The sequence below is a fragment of the Aythya ferina genome (genome assembly GCF_964211825.1).
Source record: "Aythya ferina genome assembly, chromosome: 14".
In the NCBI taxonomy this organism is placed as follows: Eukaryota; Metazoa; Chordata; class Aves; order Anseriformes; family Anatidae; genus Aythya; species Aythya ferina.
This window is the reverse complement of record NC_140312.1, coordinates 3132622-3150682: the sequence shown is the minus strand read 5'-3', so window position 1 is coordinate 3150682 and position 18061 is coordinate 3132622. Positions and strand designations below refer to the sequence as shown.

Below are 18061 nucleotides of genomic sequence, written 5' to 3'. Positions count from 1 at the left end.
GCAATAAAAATAAACTAGACTATTGCTAGGATGAAGGGATAAATATGATATTCAATAATGAGTAAGGACCACCATTCCAGTAAAAGCTTAGTGGGCAAGTACTCTCAAACTGATTCCCACGTGCAACAGAGAAAGAGAGTTAACAACTTACTACACATGCACACACAGCACTCATTCCCTTCCTTGTTTCTTCTCATACCTGAGTGAAGGGATAAGAATGATTAAGTTACTGCTGCAGCACTTTCAATTTATGGAAAAACAAGGAACATTCCTCTATTTCCTAGCACCCTGCAACCCATTCAGGCTTTTTGCCTTAATGCAAATTATGGGACTTGCCTATAAGCAATGCACACAAGTTCAGAAAGCAAAGCATGCTGGAAAGGTGGGCTTATTTATTTTACGTAAATCTTGCACAGTAAGTGGTCCTCCAACTCTCCCAAATTCTTTGTGCATTTTTAAGTCCACACAAGCACAAACACAGTCTGTTGGAGCTAGATTCAGCTACACTTCAGGGAGGCAAGGGACAAAGCAGAACAGATCATTTGATTTTAAGCAAAATCTGTACAAGTTGTACCTTAACATTTTACACTTACCTACGACTGAGACGTCGGGAGAACAAATGGTAAAATCACTGCATTTCCACTTAAAACAGAGACAGGTTAAAGTTATTGGCCTGATATGCTGCCAATAGGAATCTTAAGCCAGAATTTAAAATATATATATTAACAAAAGAGGAAAAAAATTGTTAGGTTTTAAAGTATTAACTTTATTAATAAATATACATCCATATGATGATGTAAATACAGATCATGAACACTACTCCATTCCCATACACATAATTGCACACGAGTAGCTCAAGTTCATGGACATAAAAACATACACAGTATCTAATCAGGCTTTTTACAGCAGAGGACAGGGTGCTGATACTAGTTATTTAACAGATTACTGTTTCCCCCAAAGTAAACCTGTGGAAAAGCAAATGATGAAAGATTAAAATATCATAAAGTGGTTCAAACTTCAGAATACAGACTTATCTATTTGGAAAAAAAAATCACAAGGAGAAAGGTCTAGTCTCTACTAAAGTCATAAATATATTTAAGCAGTGTTAAAATATATGCATTAAAATAGAGAAGAATAAACTTCTTTTGTGGTCAGAAATTAAGTTTGCAGTTCAAAGTATTTACGATTATTATCAATTGTTTTAACTGTCAACTCTAGGGATAGCATGAAACGTTATTATACACACAACAAAGAACGGCAGAGTCACAGCTAATGAAGCCATCAGACAAATGACTTCACATTGCTCTCTGCCTTTTAAAGCTCTTCGAAAATGGGGGAGGGAGTTCAATTCACATCTGAATTACTCTGTGTATTGTAGTTCCAAGTAATTCTTTTCACATCACTTTTCACCGACAAGGCTTGGTTTTGTCCTGACCAAACTCTTAAGTTCTTTCAGACGAAATGAAAATATATTCATTCGGAACAGAGATCTTTAATGGCTCTCGATACATAGTTATTCTGAATAGTCTAAACTAAATCCAAGATATAAAGAACATTGCCTTAGTGACAAGGCTAACAGCTGATTTTAAAAATACTATATTTAATATCAAAGTTAGCCACTTCTGATGGTATCTGTTTTATTTCTGCCAAAATATGGTGCTAGCATCTTGAATATGTCCAGTGCAAGACTTTATAGTAGCAAAATTATTTGGTTTAAGTTTAAGTAAATTTAATCAGAAACTGAATAGTAGTTACTATATGTATATTAAACAGTGAACTTGTATAGCATCAGTAAGGAATAATAGCAAGCGAATACATTTCCTTTATGTATAAATAAGACATTAGGAACTTGATAATTAAAAGAAATTATTAAAAAACAAACTTGACATGTCGATCTTCTGAACAGTGTTAACACACAACGGTGATCCTAGCTTATGAATAGCTGAATTATGATATATCATATAAAATAAGCAATTTACCTTACAAGTTATGTTTTCATACTATGGGGGAAAAGGCCAGTTTTCCCACTGGTACTAATAAAGTTTAGGCATTAACATGCTGCTTCAGTGTTTATCGTGGAAAGAAGAATGTTTTTTAAAAAAAGCACAATGTATTCTCTAGATTATACATAGGCAAAGCAGAAGTATTTGAAAATTCCATTCCTTTTTCACTTTGAATCTCTTACTTCTTTTTTTTCATCCCCTTTCAGCATGGCACCAGTAAGCTACGGTCAGATGTAAAACAAACCAGAATTGGGCAATGCCCAGCAGCACACTTCTGGTCTCCTTGCTAAAGCTTGGGTGCCAAGCAGCCCTTTACAGACTCCACCAACACTTTCCTACTTTATGCTCATCATTTCACAATTGACAACGTTAATTGCTTTTTTACTGGGATTATATTTCATCTGATATAATTAATAAACACTGTAATGAACAGAAATTGCTTAGATGATTTCATTATTTCATCAGCATACTTGAATACAAAATTCATTATACTAGCAGAACAGCAATACATCTGCATTATCTCCTGACACACAGCACAGCACCATTGAGTCGATGCACAAGTGAGAAATGAAACAGGAGCAAACGGGATAAACAGAAGGAGGTAAGAAGTGGAGTTTCTCCAAGGTACAGTGGTGACATGCAACACGTTCCTTGCCAGCGAGGTGTGACACTCCTGTAGTTACTACATTCAGCTGAAGAGGACTGCTTTCCCAGCTGAGTTCAGGAAAGAACTTAAAGCAGTCTTTTGTTGAAAAATCATGATTAAAAACAGCCAATACAGCACGGATCCTGAGGGTGAATTAACTCACGTTAGCATTTTGCATGTGTCAGAAGTGACATCGTTCTGAGAAAGATTGCTAAATTTCAGGCTTGCGAGTTTGTTGAGGAACAGAACGTGTAACTGGATTTCATAGCTTCAGCATGAAGAAACCATTTTAGTAGCAGTTTAGCTGCCATTAGTTCGTGTATCGACTAAGGAGCCATCCAGTACAGTTGAGGTTCATTGTCTTAGTTGCCAGTGCATACACAGTTCCCCAAAAACAATTCAACACACCTATTGTAAAGTACAGCATAAAGTCCAGCTCATTATGTGTTAGGCATCACTGGAACACCTGAAGGCTTGCTGCTTTTTTCCTGATAAAAAAGGTATGAAACATGACATCTGTTTCTTAAGTTGTCATCACTGAAATCAAGAGTTCTCATCAAAATGACAGCAGGCCAGAATAGCAATTACATTAACAAAAATTATCAGTACTATTACTCAATCAGCACAAGCTCTAATTAACCCATTTTCTTCTGCTCCCCAGATTTCCAAGCTGTATATATTCCCACCCCAGATATTTGAAGCTGCAAATTTATCATAAAGTCACATTTTACTTCAAACAACTTAAATATAAACTTTCTTCCAGGTGAAAAAAACGCTTTAATTCCAGTAAAAATAAACTTAGAACAAACAATATGCAACATTGAGGACTGATTTTTTTTTTTTTTTGAGTCTAGATTAAAGTATGTGCACATGTTACACACACACACACTCTCTCTCACACTTAAAAAAAAAAAATTAAACACACCCAGTTGAAAAATGGAACATTTCTTTTGGAAGGAGCGAAGGTTTTAGTTTGAGTCAAGAAAGGTATTTATAGTCAACCAACAACATTTTTTTTCAGCTTGCATGCATAGATGAATTCCTATGAAGTACTTTATATCTGGGGTCTAGCAGTGCAGTAAACTGCATCCTGTTTGCATCAGCTATACAGTTTGCTTTTATAAATCATGAAAATGGTGTCCTTTGGTAGATATATAACCTTCCATAACTTAAATATAGTATAAGTGTCAAACAATGAAATATCTGTATTTCCAGGAATATCTGGCAAAACTAAGTCTGAAAACTTGGCAACAGTGTCTATTTAAAAAGTTTAATTTGTAAACATTATAGATTAATACTTTAAAAGCTATTAAACTGTCGCCACCTAAGCACAGATTTTAAAGGCAAAAAACAGTGTAAATAGCTATTTACAGATTAAGAATGTACTGTTTAATATTAACCGAGTGCGTAACTGGAATGAACAGTACTTAATTTCTTACAAAATATTTCAAATTTTAAAGAATTATTTGTGGTTTGGTATATGTACTATCAGGCATTTCAAAATTACATAGAAGAATCCTGTATCAGCATAACAAAAAGAACAGCTATCACCTAAAGGCAAACGAGCTTGTATTAATAAGGCGCTGTGGAGCTGTAATGCGCTGCACAAACTTTCAGCTTTCTTTAATCATTTCAAAAACATTTTTGGAACATTAGTAGAAATCAACTTAATGCTACAACTCCAGAAACAAAAGCCACCTGAAATCAACACTGAAAAAAAAGGTTGTTTTTTGGTCTGTTTTTTTTAATAAGTTTTATAAGTATCTGTTCGAGGTCTGTAGAAGCTCCTGCAGGAGTGGAAAACATAGTTTGCTTTCTATTCCTTCCTTTTAAAAAACACACAGGAACTCAGAATTTTGCAGTTGTTACTAGTTAAACAGTCCCAAGCATTTTCTTTATCAAGTAAGAACTCATCTGGATGAGTTCCTTATTGTGAGATAGGCCACATCACGAGCCAACAGCCAGCTAATTCTATCCTCCTCATTTCAATTACTTAACGCATAATCACAAAACTAGATTTACCAGAAACTGAATGTAAAACTAGGAACACGAATATTACTCAGAGACACCATGGTATATGCATCAGTTGAGACTTGCTAATAAATTATGGTTTAAAAACAACAAAAAACCCTTTATGCCAGTGCCCTCTCAACATTGCTTTAAAAGTTACTGAACTGCACCCATACACTATGGCATTATTTGAATAAAAAGAAAATCTAGAAACTCAAACGTATGCAAATGCTACAATAAAATGCAAGAAACATGCCAAAATCCAAAGTAAAGCAGATTAGTAAGGAGTTACTAATTCCTTCCTTTCATTCATTAGGCTGTTTGAGTTTGCCACTAGTTTCACCAGCAGCATGTAAGCCTCTGTTATGCACCATAGGATAGGGAAAAGCTGCACTGCCACAAGTATAACTTAGATTTGCAAGCCGTGATAGAGCTTTAATGCTACCTGGAGGTCTGCCTGGGCTGACTTTGTATCCTGCTGCTTTAGTTGTACCCAAGGGTCTGCCTGGACTTGTCTTAAATCCAGCTGCTTTGGTGGTCCCCAGGGGTCGACCCGTGCTGGTTCGGTACCCTGCTGATTTTGTGGTCCCTGATGGCCTTCCACGTTTCCCGGATCGGTTGAGGTTTTTCTTTTTCTTTAGTTCGTCTTTTGTCTCTATATTCCTGCCGCTCGTGGTCTGCAGGTGTGATTCATTCAACGGGTCTTGTCTCTGGCATGCAATCGGTTTGTGGCTGACTGCGTGGCCGTATTTGCTTTGCTGCGTGGCGTACAAGTCAAACTGATCGGCAGACCTCACGGTGTCTTCGTTAAGGCAAGAGCTCTTGCCGGTCCCACAGAAAGCTGCATTACCGCTGGCGACAGGGTGCATCATTTTCTATCAAAAACAAGAGAGACAAATGTGTATCAGCATACAATAACTCTGCAGCATTCCACATGAAAATCCTTGAAGAGTTACCTCTGTTTCCTATAGTGAGCACAAACCATTTTGTCTCTTTTCAGTAAACAGAATCGATGTCAGTAAATTACTTTTTTAAATGAAAAGTTTTAATAAGCTTTCATTTGAGGGTTTGACTGGTAACCCTCTACACACAGTTAAAAGCAACTATTTAAAATATGTATTATTCAGGTGGGTATAATTAGTGGAGAAGTACATTAAAGAACTGAACAAAAGCATTTCAGCAACCAGAACGTCTAATAGCCACCCATTCTGATTTCAAAACCCTTCTAACCGAATCTCATCTAACTCCTAGCTGTTCCAGTTGCAAGATCAGCCTACCACCCAAGGAAAAATACCATCTCCTCCTGATTTAGCAGATCTAGGCTCCTTAAGATTTTGTTGTAAGTGCAGCAAATTAATACAACACTAATCAGTTTCGTTGCTTCTTCTCGCAATTATGTAAGAAACACAGAAACGGGTCAGACGCGCAGCTGGGGAAGCAGAGGCACACAGTGAATCTTGCACAAAGCAGAAGATGCCAGACCACAGCAATGCCAACGCTGTCCCAGTTAGGTGAGCAGGTACAAAGTGACACAAAACTGTGCCCAGGATGTTGGGAAAAGCCATACAACTTGTCCTGATATCCGTGTTGCCACGTACCTCCCGGCATTGTGGGGAACAAATGTGACCCACCACGGCCAAGCACCGCTTTTACACAGCCTGTGCTTTACTGGTAGGCTACCATGGCTCGAGCTGTGCTACATTTCAGAGGCTTGCTTGTTCAAACAAGACTCATCTCCAGGAGGCTGGGAGGGAGAGGCACCCGCATGCTGCTGCATCACCCCAGGCCCAAGGGCCGGCCTGGCGGCGCCCATGCAAGGCCTCAGCCTGAACTATAGGCCGCTGCCTCCACATGGATCAGTTGTGCTACAAAATCCCTTCAGCACACATACTGGGGCAGAGTCACAACAAATAATATTACTGCATTGCTGGTGGTCTACAGCTTTTTGAGTATTAACACTTGTAAATAGCAGCTGCACACACACTGCCTCACGTTCCCTACCCGTGGAGGTGGAAGGAGGCAGCGAGGCGCACCAGGAGGATCTCCTTCCTCGCTCAATTCGCCTGTGTTGCCTCCACAGCTCAAATAAACTGAAAATACTCAGTCCAAGATAACATTTAACCATGCTGAAGACAAGATTAATGCAATCAATATCTGGCTCTTGAGAGAATTTCTGTGCCTCCCGGTCATGTTTAGGAGACTAAACATTTCTTGCTGTGGTAAATTTCTCTAGCAGATAAGGTCTGGAATATTCATGGCATTTTGCCCGCAGTAGATATGGAATATCACCTAGAACAACTACAACTAAGGTCTACCATTGATTAGGGAATTTATTTGGCAGTTGTGAAGGTCTCCTCCCAGCCAGAGGAAAAGAATACAACAGGAAGGGTCTGTTTACCCAGGAGTAAATCCCCGTGCCCTTTCCTTCTGATTATAATGGTTACAGTCCCAGCTCTTACTCCCAATTCACCTTGGCCTGACAAACGCATATTACAGCATGTGTGTTACTCCTGTGCAAATATCTGAACAGTTTCATGACAAATAGTCAAATTGTAATAATAATATAATTTAAATAATAAATGGTACTAGTGGAGATTATCCACGTGCTACAGTTCTGAATGTTGAGTGGGGCTATGGTAGAACAAATACGAACCCACTGTTATTGCAGGTGTTGACTAGCAAGTGAAACAACTAAGAATAATTTGCAAGCCTTCATTTAGCAAAGAACAAAGAAAGTAAGATACAGGTCAAGAGACCAAGCAGACTTTTTGGTGCAGCAATAAAAATGGAACTTAATGTTAGGTAGCAGTCAAGAAAACATTACCTTCCTTTAACCCCGCTACAGCCCACAAAGTCACGACAAATACCTGAGATTTTTCACAATACGTAATTACAAACATAAGGGTTCCGTGGTAATGTGTTTTTACTGAGGACAGGGTATGCAGAGCGACTGAAAGGCTATTCAGCTGTTTGCTGATACACTTGAGGACACTTGGAGCAGTTAGTTCTAGGCTCAGTGCTCACTTAAAACACCAGCTTTGGCCCCAAAAAGCTGCTCCAAACTCGACTGCCACAAGGCCAATCAGTTCAGCTGCCCGGTGTCTGAGGGAACACACAAGACCAGGGAGGAGGCACTGAACAATGCAGGGCCCTCAAGGTTCCTCAGCAGACTGCCCACCTTCCAGATTCACTCCTGTCTATGCCAGTATTCTTATTCGCTGCTTTTTCTCCTCATCACAACCAGACGGATTTTTCCTATTGATGAAATCATCCACCTTTCCTGGGGAGAACCACGGCAGGTCCTCAGATCCCAGGAAGGCATCCTGTTGGACCTGCCAGACCCTGGGTTTCAGCACCATACCCGTGTGTTTGTGTGCGTGTCTGCCACAACAGCCCTGACAAACACTGCTGGGACGTACAGAACTTGGCCGACGCTGGTTTACCTTGCATCTGGTGGCAGTCTGCATCACCGTCACTAACAGAGAAGGAAGAATAAATCACTAACTGTCTAACATTTCTTACAAGAGGAGGAAGCTTAAAAAAATACAGTCTGTGAAAAACTGACAAAGGTTTTTTTTTATATTTGTTTTTCTCTAGGTCATTTTCTATCAAATCATGAAAATTTCAAGTAGTATTTCAAAGCTTATGCTCTCTGCTTTTGTTTTAAGACATTTTAATGAAAAGTTTTGGAAATCTTTATCTTAGTTACATTAACACGGACACCTCCAGCATATTTTTCTTCATTCATGTTACAGTTGGGAATAAAAAGTAGGCACACTGCATGAGTCTATCAGCAGAGTGGAAGCAGGCTTCTTGGCAGGGGTACTTACAGTATAAACAAGGATTGGTATAAAATGCAAAGCTATGCCAGTTTAAAAATCCCACTCTAGCTAAATTGTATAGCCAAATGCACACAACTTTGTGTCCAAGCATTCTTCAGTAAAACCAGCCAGAAAAATTTCCAATGAAACAAAACTTACTTGTTTTAAACCTGTAAATAGATATGTAAAAGATACTTGCAACAGTTTACTTAAATCAGTTTTAAAACTGGTTGGATGTCTCCACATAAACAAATAGCTAAGATGAGGCACTGTAGTAAACAAATTTGGTTGCATTTTGAGAAGATTTTTACTGGAAAGCGGCTGCAGAGGGTTTTCTGTTTGGATCTTTTTCTATCTGGTAATCTATTTTCATAGAAATGCTTAGGAAGGGAGGAGACAACTGGATAAACTAGCTTTGGAAAAAGAAAGGCAGCGTTAGAGCTTCCTGTGCAATGAAGCACAGGAGCTCCATGGCTGCTAGAAAGGAGAAAGAAACGGGACCATCCATCTGGGACCTGCAAGGTTTTGCTGCGGGGGGACCAGAGGGCCACGGTAATGACCCCACTTTTTGCAGTATCGCTGCGTCCCCACTCTTCTGAGTACCTGCAAAGTTAATTGTGTTAGCACTCTTGAAGTGAGCCTGCAGTTTTGTTTTGCTCGCAGTGCTCATCAGTCAATACACAATGTATGAGGCTGCCCTGAGGATTTTTGTAGTTCACAGTCAACCTCTTGCTCTTTTCTGCTGGGAGACGAAAACAGAAGCCATATTAAAGGCGAAGCAGACAAAAAGAATCTTAAGAAATGTCACCTAATTCCAACGATACTGTGACTCTTGGATAGAGAGAAAGAGTGCTTCCTTTTGCCCCTAAGCACAGATTAACATACAGCACATTTCTAGCTTACAACTGCTAAGGCTTCTTTTACTGGTACAGCCCATCCCTCCCTCAGCTTGAAACTATGCCAAAAAAAAAACAAAAAAACACACACACAAAAAAAAAAAAAAAACAAAAAAACACACAACAACCATGTTCTGTTTGCTATACAAGACTTTAAGACCAAAACTAGTCAAGTCTTGATGCATAAAACACCCTTCTTGGGCTATCACCCCCTTCCTTTGCCTTCCTCGTGGTCGGCGCAGGCCAGATGGCAGCTTCCAAGAGCAGAGAAAGTACAAAAGCTGACTGGAAATAGGCACTCAAACATCAAGTATTTTATAAAGTCCTGGAGCTGTGACCTGGTATCTGCATTAAACAGAACAACCCACTCCAACAGGGGAAGCAGGCAGCCCCTCTGGTCTCACCCTAGCCTGCTTTCTGCACGGGCAGCCTGGCTCGCACCGGAGCAGACCTGGCTCTCTGCAAGCGCTGCTGGCTGCTGCTGAAATGTGCTTTGAATCAGAGCCTCTGAACAAAACTGGAAGCACACCTCCAGCTTTTCAAATGACGATACCAGGAGAGGTAAACTCCTACTGCCAACAGGGACGATTTTGATTTTAGTAAGAGCGAGCGTAGAAAACCCACTCCTATTTCTGCGATTTTCCACAGCTGAGGTTGCAATGGCTTCAACAGCACCGACGGAGCTGTAGGAGACCGTACCAGCACGTTTTCATCATCCTCCAGCCCTCCTTACAGCAAATCCACATAAAGTACATGACATCGCACTCAGCAACAGAAGCATTATTTCTGTACTGGCACCCTGCACGTCACTCCTACCAATTAAAATAGTTGGAGGGAAGCACAGGACCAACTCTGTTCAAGCTCCCTGCATAAAGAGAGCTCTATGCCACGTCCAGCAGCGCAGGGGCTGCAGGCTCCGGGGAATGCCAAAGGGCTCCTTTTTGCTGCGGGGGGAAGCTGAAGAAGCCAGAGCACAGACATTTTGCCTTTGCAGACTGCGGCAGAGATACAGTATTGCTTTCGCTCCTCCCTCTCAGGATAGTGGGTGGGAGAAATATACTTTCATCAGTCAGTAGAAAGGATGAATTATATCACATTAAACAATTTTCAAGTGGTGCTTTTATCGTCAGCTCCTTTCCTATGTGTTAACTATTACTAAAATATGGCCTCGCCTGATTTTTAAAAAACCCGCAGCTGCTTGTTTTCAAAAATACTGCACCTGGAGTATCCCCATAAATGTAAATATTTTAAAAACACTAAATAAGAAACCCTATCAGTGTCACAACGTATACCATAACGTCTGAACCTACATTTGAAATATAATCTACTTCTGACACTAGGTAAGCGGTTCCTCTAACCTGTGCTTATGAAGGGCTTCCCAGCGTTGATCATGTAATAGGATTTTTCTCATCTGACATGAGGTAAAATATATTAAAATCAGCCCCCATATAAGACAATTTCTTTACACAAGTGGTTTGCTAGAACCGGTGCAATAACACGAGGCTGCAAATAGGAGAGAAAACGTAATTTTGGGCACAATGTCTGTCTCAGTTACTCTTTGTGCAAAAAGATGGAGGAACAAAGGATTCCCCATGCAACACGAGAAATCACAAGCACGGTCCTTTCTCTGATGACCAAAGGCCATTTTCTTACATAACCGTGAAGAACGGCCAAAGGTGGGTGACGGAAGCTGAGGGAAGAGCTGTGGGGGCACACAAACCATCCCCTCACAGCCCCCACTCCAGACCCCAAGCAGCAGCCCCCAAAGTGCCCTCTAAGGGAACTCCGCACACAGGCCCGAGCCAATTTCTGCCCCCTGTGTGCACGCAGGGATCAGAGGGCCCATGGCCTCTCTTATCAACACCAAGACACCCTGAGGGCCCTCCCTGGAGCCGAGAATAAATAACGTGCACATGGGGAACCCCGGCGTGAGCGGTGTCCTGGTGGCAGCAGCGCTGGCCCCGCAGCTCTGCCCCGGGCCTGCACGGCGGGTGTGGAAATGCCCAGCTGAAAGCACAGAGGTAAAGGATCGGCACACTTCTCACACGTGGAATGCTCTAGATGTGTGACTGCAGGCGATGAAAGCTGCTTTTGTTCGCTACAATGCGTGCTCAAAAGCTTACAATACCTGGCACTAAGAGGAAATAAGTCTTGGGGTCCCCTGGAGAAGGAGAGCTCCCCAGAGCCCAAACACCAGCCTGGTGCCGTACACGGAGGTCAGCGCTGCCCCCACAAAGATCAGATAGTCACGCACTAACGAGGCTAATGGTGAGCTTTTAGATACCAGGATTTGATTGCAAAACCTGGCAAACAAGTAACTGTCAGGCTCTCCAGCCTTAAAAACCACTCGAGGCATACCTACGGGCTGTTTCGGCACATGCCAACATCAGCAAGAACGTCAGCTGACTTTTTTTCCACCCAGAAATTAAGGTCAGGTAACCACGGAGCGATGTGACGAGGAGAAACAGGACACTTAAAAGGGTAAAGACGGGTCCACAAAAATCGAGGAGGGCCATGTCAATGATCTCGTTAACCATGCACCGCCAATTACATCGACACAACCGCCCGCTTGGTTTCATAATCAACAGAAACCGCTCTGAATCCACAGCTTTTCTGAACAGGATAATCTTGCCCTTTCCTCCTCTCCCACATTCCCATTCCTTGTGCCAACACTAACTATTGTGCAAGAGCAGGACGAGCCAATACCCAGGTGAAAAACAATCCGGCGAGGACGAAAAAACAACAGTTGGCTGGCACTGGGGCAGGAGAGGAGGAACAGGAACACAATTTTCATCGGCACAGACTGAAGGCCTAGGTTAGCCTACACCGCGTTACCTACTGTCTACCCCCTTAGCCTCATTAAGTTAAAAAGCTAGCCAGACCTCAAAAATTTGACTTTTTGACAACACAATGAACTCAGAAGACGTTCATGAAGGGTACGGACAAGTCCCGAACACGGCACAGGGAGCGGAGGCTGAGGGAAAGCAAAGCCACAGCTGGGATGGGGCCGCAGAGGATGGAGGCAGCCATCAGGCCAGACGGGCTGGCTTAGAGGAGCGAGGTTGTGAAGCTGCACCCTGATTATCCTGTGGTTCTGTAATTACCCAACTTCAAGGCAAGTCAGATATGCATATGAATGACAGGGCAGGTAGAGGTACATCTTTCTTTTTTTTTTTTTTCCAGAAAGAATTACGGGCGTTTGTAAAATTGTCCGTTCATCTGGAGGAGCCGTTCCCAGGTAACACGGCGCAGACCTCGCCATCGCCTACAACAAGGGCTTTGAGGAGCAGGAGGTGGTTATTCATCTCCCTGGGTGTTCTCACCCACCCGCTCCTCTCCCCAGGGAACAGAACAACAGCTCCGAGAGGCAAGAGGTGCTCATTCATCTTCGTGGGTGTTCTCACCTACCCTCTCCTCCTTCCCCAACCTCCTCCCACAAAAGGGTTTAAAGCTTAGGAGAGGGCTCAGACACCTCCTTGTCCCGGCGCTGAGGTCCCGATGGGCACCTCCGTGGGGTCAGTGCAAAAGCTCCGGACCCCCACCAACACACCCAGACACTGCCACCGCAATGCACGAGAGCAAAAGGACAAAGTCCACTTGTTGAATCTCGTCAACAGCGGACACTGGACAAAGATGCGGGGTTTTCTGGTTACGGTTGCACCTAAAAATTAAGGATATAGACCAAAAAAAATAAAAATAAATAATAATAATAGTTCTGTGAGAAACCCTGGTACATAAAAATTGAAATAGGAACGAGATGTAATTTTAAAAATGGATTAAACACACGGATTCCTCGCCTTCCTTTATTTTGAAAAAAACACACCGCATGGATCAACATAACTGTTGCTTTCTTTAGCCAGCCAGCCAGGGAGCACCGCACGCCAATTAAAGGCGCAACTCCTCGCTAATTAATTAAGGGCCACGCAGCGAGCAGGATGCGCCCAACTCCTTGCAACTCCAAGCACAGCGCACGGGGGGGCTCCAGCCCCGAGGGGAATCGAAGCCCCCCGGGGATCGGGGATTTGGGGGGGGGAGGCGAGGCCGGAGCCCGCCGGGGGCCGGGCGAGGGCTGCGGGGAGACAAAAGCGCCGCAGCCCCGGGCGTGCGGGGGGCTCGGAGGGGCTGGCGCCGGCCGCCACCTGCCGCAGGGCGCTGCCACCGGCCCAGTACAACCCAGTACAACCCAGTATAACCCAGTACAGCCCGATATAACCCGGTATAACCCAGTACAGCCCGGTACGGCTCCCCCCTGCCCCGCCCGGCATAGGGCGGCGATGGCGCTGCGGGGCCGAGCCCGTCCATCCGCGCTGCCCCCCCCCCGGTCCCCGAGCACAGCGCGGCCCCGCTCCGCTCCGCTCCCCTCCCCCCGGTCTCCATCTTGCCCGCCCGCACCGGGCCGGGGCTCGCCGTGGCCGTGTGTGGGGGGAGCGGCCCGCACCTACCTGCGGGGGGAGCGGCGCGGCCTGAGGCGCCTGCGGGGCTCCGGGCTCCGGGCTCGGGGCGGTGGCAGCGGGCGGCGGCCGCCGGCCTCCCCCCCACGCTCCCCGCTGCAGGGAGCGGCGCTGCGGCGGCGGCGGGCGCGGGCACGACGGGGACGGAGACGGGGACGGGCGGGCGGCAGGAGCGCGCTCCCGAGCGGGGCCGCGCCGCGGGGGCGCGCCGCGAGGTGGCGCGGGGAAGGGAGGGGCGAGGAGGGAGGAGGGAGGAGGGAGAGGGGCGGGAGCGGCCCCGCCGCCATTTCCTGGCCGTGAGGGGCCGGGGATGGGGCTGTGAGGGGGGGGGGAGGTCGCCATAAAGGCGGCGGGTGCTGGTTCAGCCTGCCTCAGAGGGGATCCGCAGGCACCTCAGCACCGGCTGCAAAGAAATGCTGCTGGTTATTAGATGCTTCACCCTACTTCATGCGCCCGGATTCTAAAAGAGTTTAATAAAGAGTTTTAAGGCTTTATAAACGGGGTTTTCTGCCTTTGAGCAGCTCTACCCAAAGGGTTCTGACAGAAAGCAGAGGTGTAAGTGCCCAGCACTTCTTGCAGCCTGACCCTTTGCCGTCAAGGTCAGGTACAATGACACAGTGCTGTAGCCCACTTTTTGGAGGGTTATCGCCAACAGTTGTTTTTTTTTTTTAATCTGCATTGTTAATGGTCGTAACAGCAACAGTGCCAACATACATTCAGCCCAAACCTTCCTGCCCCCGTTAGCGTCCTTGAGCCCCGATACCAGCTTCCAAATCCCAGGTTCTAAATCACCACATACATCCCCAAACAGCACCTGGACGAGTGCTGTGAGGTGCTCTGTGTTACTCAGATGGAGTCTTAGAAAGACCAAGAAAGATCAGATCAAAACAAAACAAAACTGCAGCTTTTGCAAGTGTCTAATTCAGTTTTTCTAAATATTTTCCTCTCCCGCTGTTGTTTGAGGAGCTGAATGCTGTGCTCCAACCCTGCGATATTCCATTCTTACAATACTCAGAGCTCTTCAGGCCAAAAACTGCTGTGAAACATCCTGCCAAGACGCTGGCTCATTTTTTCACCACTGCTTCCTAACGCATGCAGGAATTCTCACTTTCGATACAAAAAAAGCATCAGGGAAAACATCCTTTAATTTAGCAGATGATTTAATTTATTGATTAACATTTTTCTGCTGCTTCTAACTCATGTTGGAAACACCGCTGCAAATCCAGTGTGGTAGTTTGAGAACCTCTGGTATTTTAATATATTAATACGGACAGCGAGGGGAGTCAGGCCATGCTCGGGCTCCTGCTTTATTCAGAAAAAAATGTGATCTCAACAGAAATGCTCCTATATCACACACCAGTGAACCTGTAATTCGAAACAGGGAAGGTTTCCTCGCAAGGAGCTGTGAAACCCGAATCAGGCGCTTGTTGGGGCTATCGCTGGGAGAGCCAGCGCTAAACGTTTGACCTCGGAGCTGGAAGCGCTTTTGTGCGGGGCCGTGCCTGCATTGTGCTCTGGGCAAACCGATTCCAGATGAGGCAACGCCAGTGCCCACAGTGCTCAAATATTAATTTGGTAGCTACAGGGTCCGGTTTCCTCATCTGCACACTGCTACTAAAAACAGCAACCAAAAAGATGATAAATTTGTCTGTGATTCATTTGGTGAGATCGCCCTGGGGCCCGAAGCATGGCCATTACACAGACTGGGAATTTGCTTCCCCCTTTTTTTCCGTAATGGACTCTTATCGCTAGCAATAGCAGATGATTACATTAATTACCTCTAAGGTAGAAGATGCCATGAAACACTTCCCTCCCTATAGCCAGAGCGCAAAATCCCCTTCTTCTCCTCCTGCACCAGGTCCTTTGGTGGAGCCAAATTCTCAAGGAGACAAAAGGCCCAAGGGCACAAGTTCCTCCTGCTGCCAGCACAGAGGCTCACAGGAGCTTGGTGCCACCCTCAGCAACAACAGGGGATGCCAAGCAAGCTGTGACATTGCAGGAACTTTACTGCCAGGACCAACAGTCTATTAAACAATAAGATGTTGGAGCTGGTCACTTCTATAAATTCACTTGCTCGCTAACATACACAGTCAGAGGAAATGTATGTTTTAGTTAAGATTAAGGATTTTCCGTAAGTGTAACAGTTTCCTTGGTAGGCAGTTAGTTTCAGAGCACTTGCCCAGTCCTATTGTTCTGAAAAATGTTTGGGATGATAAACTTCATATTTAGCATGGTCAGAGTATATAATAATTTAAGAATCATATTAATAACCTGCTATGGAGTGAGCATAATTTCTTAGCTCGCTAAAGCTAATTATTTCTGAGCTACTAATTAATTTACCTCTGTTTATGCTGGCCAGCTTGACAATTTTTTATCTCGGTATGAATAAAGAAAAATATTTAAATTTGTTTCAGATGAGAAGCCTCAGCAAAGCAATGTTTGGGTGGCAATCACTCAGAGTAAGAGTCATTTATTTAAAAACAATTGTTTCCACTGTAGCTAAAAATACCAAAACAAATCTTCTTGTCCAGTATTGTATAAACATTTTACAAAATGTACATTTTTGGGACAAATTTGAGTGCAGCTGGGTGCCTTTTATCTTTACATTTCTAAGTTGTTCTCCACCTCCACTCCCCCCGTGCAACCACAGTTAGCTGGAGCCAGAATTTCTTCTGCAAACGCCTGAGCTCTAAGAACACGAACTTGTTTAAGCCAAGACCATATTTGGAAGAGATCTGGGTCAAGAAAAATAATCAAAAGGAAAGTGCATTCCTTGGGCATCACGTGAGGTCAGCACGCGCGCACACATCCCGCTCGCAGGATCAGAAGCAGCGAAGGGACCGCGCACGACGCCCACAAATAACTCACCACGAGAAGACTTGTGGCAAGGGCTGGTTTTGCACCAGCATTCACATGCTGAGAAACCACCTCCACGTATCACTTAAAGGGCATTCAGGCTGACTTAGAAAATGCTGTAAAAGAGGTGCACAGCAACAGAGCACCAAGAGCCTGAGCCCATGGCAGAAATTTTAAACTGATTCTGAGAGCTCCACAGGCCACATTCCCAGATACACGTTCCTGTTTCTTTAACCCTGGCAGCAGTTCTACTGAAGTAACAGCAGCTTCTCATAGGCAAAAACCCATTCATGACCCAAAATCAAATTATTTCTTTCATTTACCCACCCAAAATACTGCTCCCTGTTTACTGAAGCACTGGCTAACCTACAAAGCCAGGACCATACCACCTTGGGCAGGTAACAGAACAGACTCTGCCCACACATATTATATATATCTATATATCTATATAGATATATAAATATAAATATAAATATAAATATAAAGAAATACATGTACATAAAAATACAGCATCCCTGTGCTCTTCCATCAACTGGTGACAGGAATCTGTCCAGGGCCACTTCCCTGGAAAACAGTGAAATGGCAATGTTTCTAAAGCTCTCATCTATATTCCTGGACACACATGGAAAGATAAATAAATATAATAATATAACATTTTTTAGTACTTAAAATTCTCCCTTCTCCCAATTTTCATTCTCATTTGTTTCCACTATTTTTTGCCTTGTGTACTTGTTAATTTGAGAGTTTCTTTCTCCTGGCTTTTGGCTTTTGTTTTCATGCATTCAAACACCTTTACTGCAACTTCTTCACAGCAGCAGCTCATTAACTGAGTCTGATACGCGTCTTCTTGTATTTCTAGCAGAAAATGACAAGTGATAGTTACTATCCATTCTTCCTACTCCAAAAAGTGTAAGGCTAACTCACAGACAAATGCAGAAGCAAGATAAGAGCATAAACCAAAAGTTATTCATAAAGACAGTTTCTGAAAAATATACATTGAAATTATTTTTATTTTTGCTGGAATTTAAAAAACATAGGAATATTGACATTGCATTTAAAAACCCCAGGAAGATAAAGATTACACATTGTTTCATCTCTGAAATCCAACAGTGCAAAGCTGGAAATCATAAGACTGTCTCCATCATGCCTTTTGTTTTTTTAGGAGATACCAATATATATATATGAACATTTTGAAACAAGATTTTAAAAGAAATGTCAGACTGTCCAAACTTGAAAGTGCTCTTCACTACATACATCAATATCTGTCGCTCTTCTGGGGGGATGCTGTCAAAAAGACAATTCAGCAAACTATTTGTATGAAACATATCAAAACCCACTTTCTAACAGAAGGAAACCTGATGGATTTAAAGGGATCCAC

At 43.6% G+C, this 18061-nt stretch overlaps 1 protein-coding gene and 1 long non-coding RNA gene across 4 annotated transcripts; one reads left to right on the top strand and one right to left on the bottom strand.

The window, feature by feature from the left end:
* Positions 1 to 745: 745 nt before the first annotated feature.
* On the bottom strand, positions 746 to 14027 carry LOC311444508 (UPF0461 protein C5orf24 homolog). 2 transcript variants are annotated; one of them, XM_084535719.1, is made up of 3 exons: positions 13819 to 14023; positions 5105 to 5534; positions 746 to 3137 (listed from the first exon to the last, which is right to left on the bottom strand). In XM_084535719.1, exons 2-3 carry the CDS (start codon positions 5529 to 5531, stop codon positions 3097 to 3099), a joined length of 468 nt encoding a protein of 155 aa, XP_084391845.1. In that variant the 5' UTR covers positions 5532 to 5534; positions 13819 to 14023; the 3' UTR covers positions 746 to 3096. The 2 variants fall into 2 exon arrangements, with proteins under 2 accessions (XP_084391845.1, XP_084391844.1); XM_084535718.1 differs by having other exon boundaries at positions 746 to 5534; positions 13819 to 14027.
* Positions 9558 to 13161, top strand: LOC311444510. Of its 2 annotated transcripts, XR_014697916.1 has the most exons (3): positions 9558 to 12437; positions 12560 to 12614; positions 12720 to 13161. It is a non-coding gene; the product is annotated as an uncharacterized lncRNA (long non-coding RNA). The 2 variants fall into 2 exon arrangements; XR_014697917.1 differs by having other exon boundaries at positions 12560 to 13161.
* Positions 14028 to 18061: the final 4034 nt, after the last annotated feature.

What these genes read in the sequence shown, in the direction of transcription:
- LOC311444508 (XM_084535718.1), bottom strand. Translation starts at nt 5,531, where the DNA reads ATGATGCACCCTGTCGCCAGCGGTAATGCAGCTTTCTGTGGGACCGGC.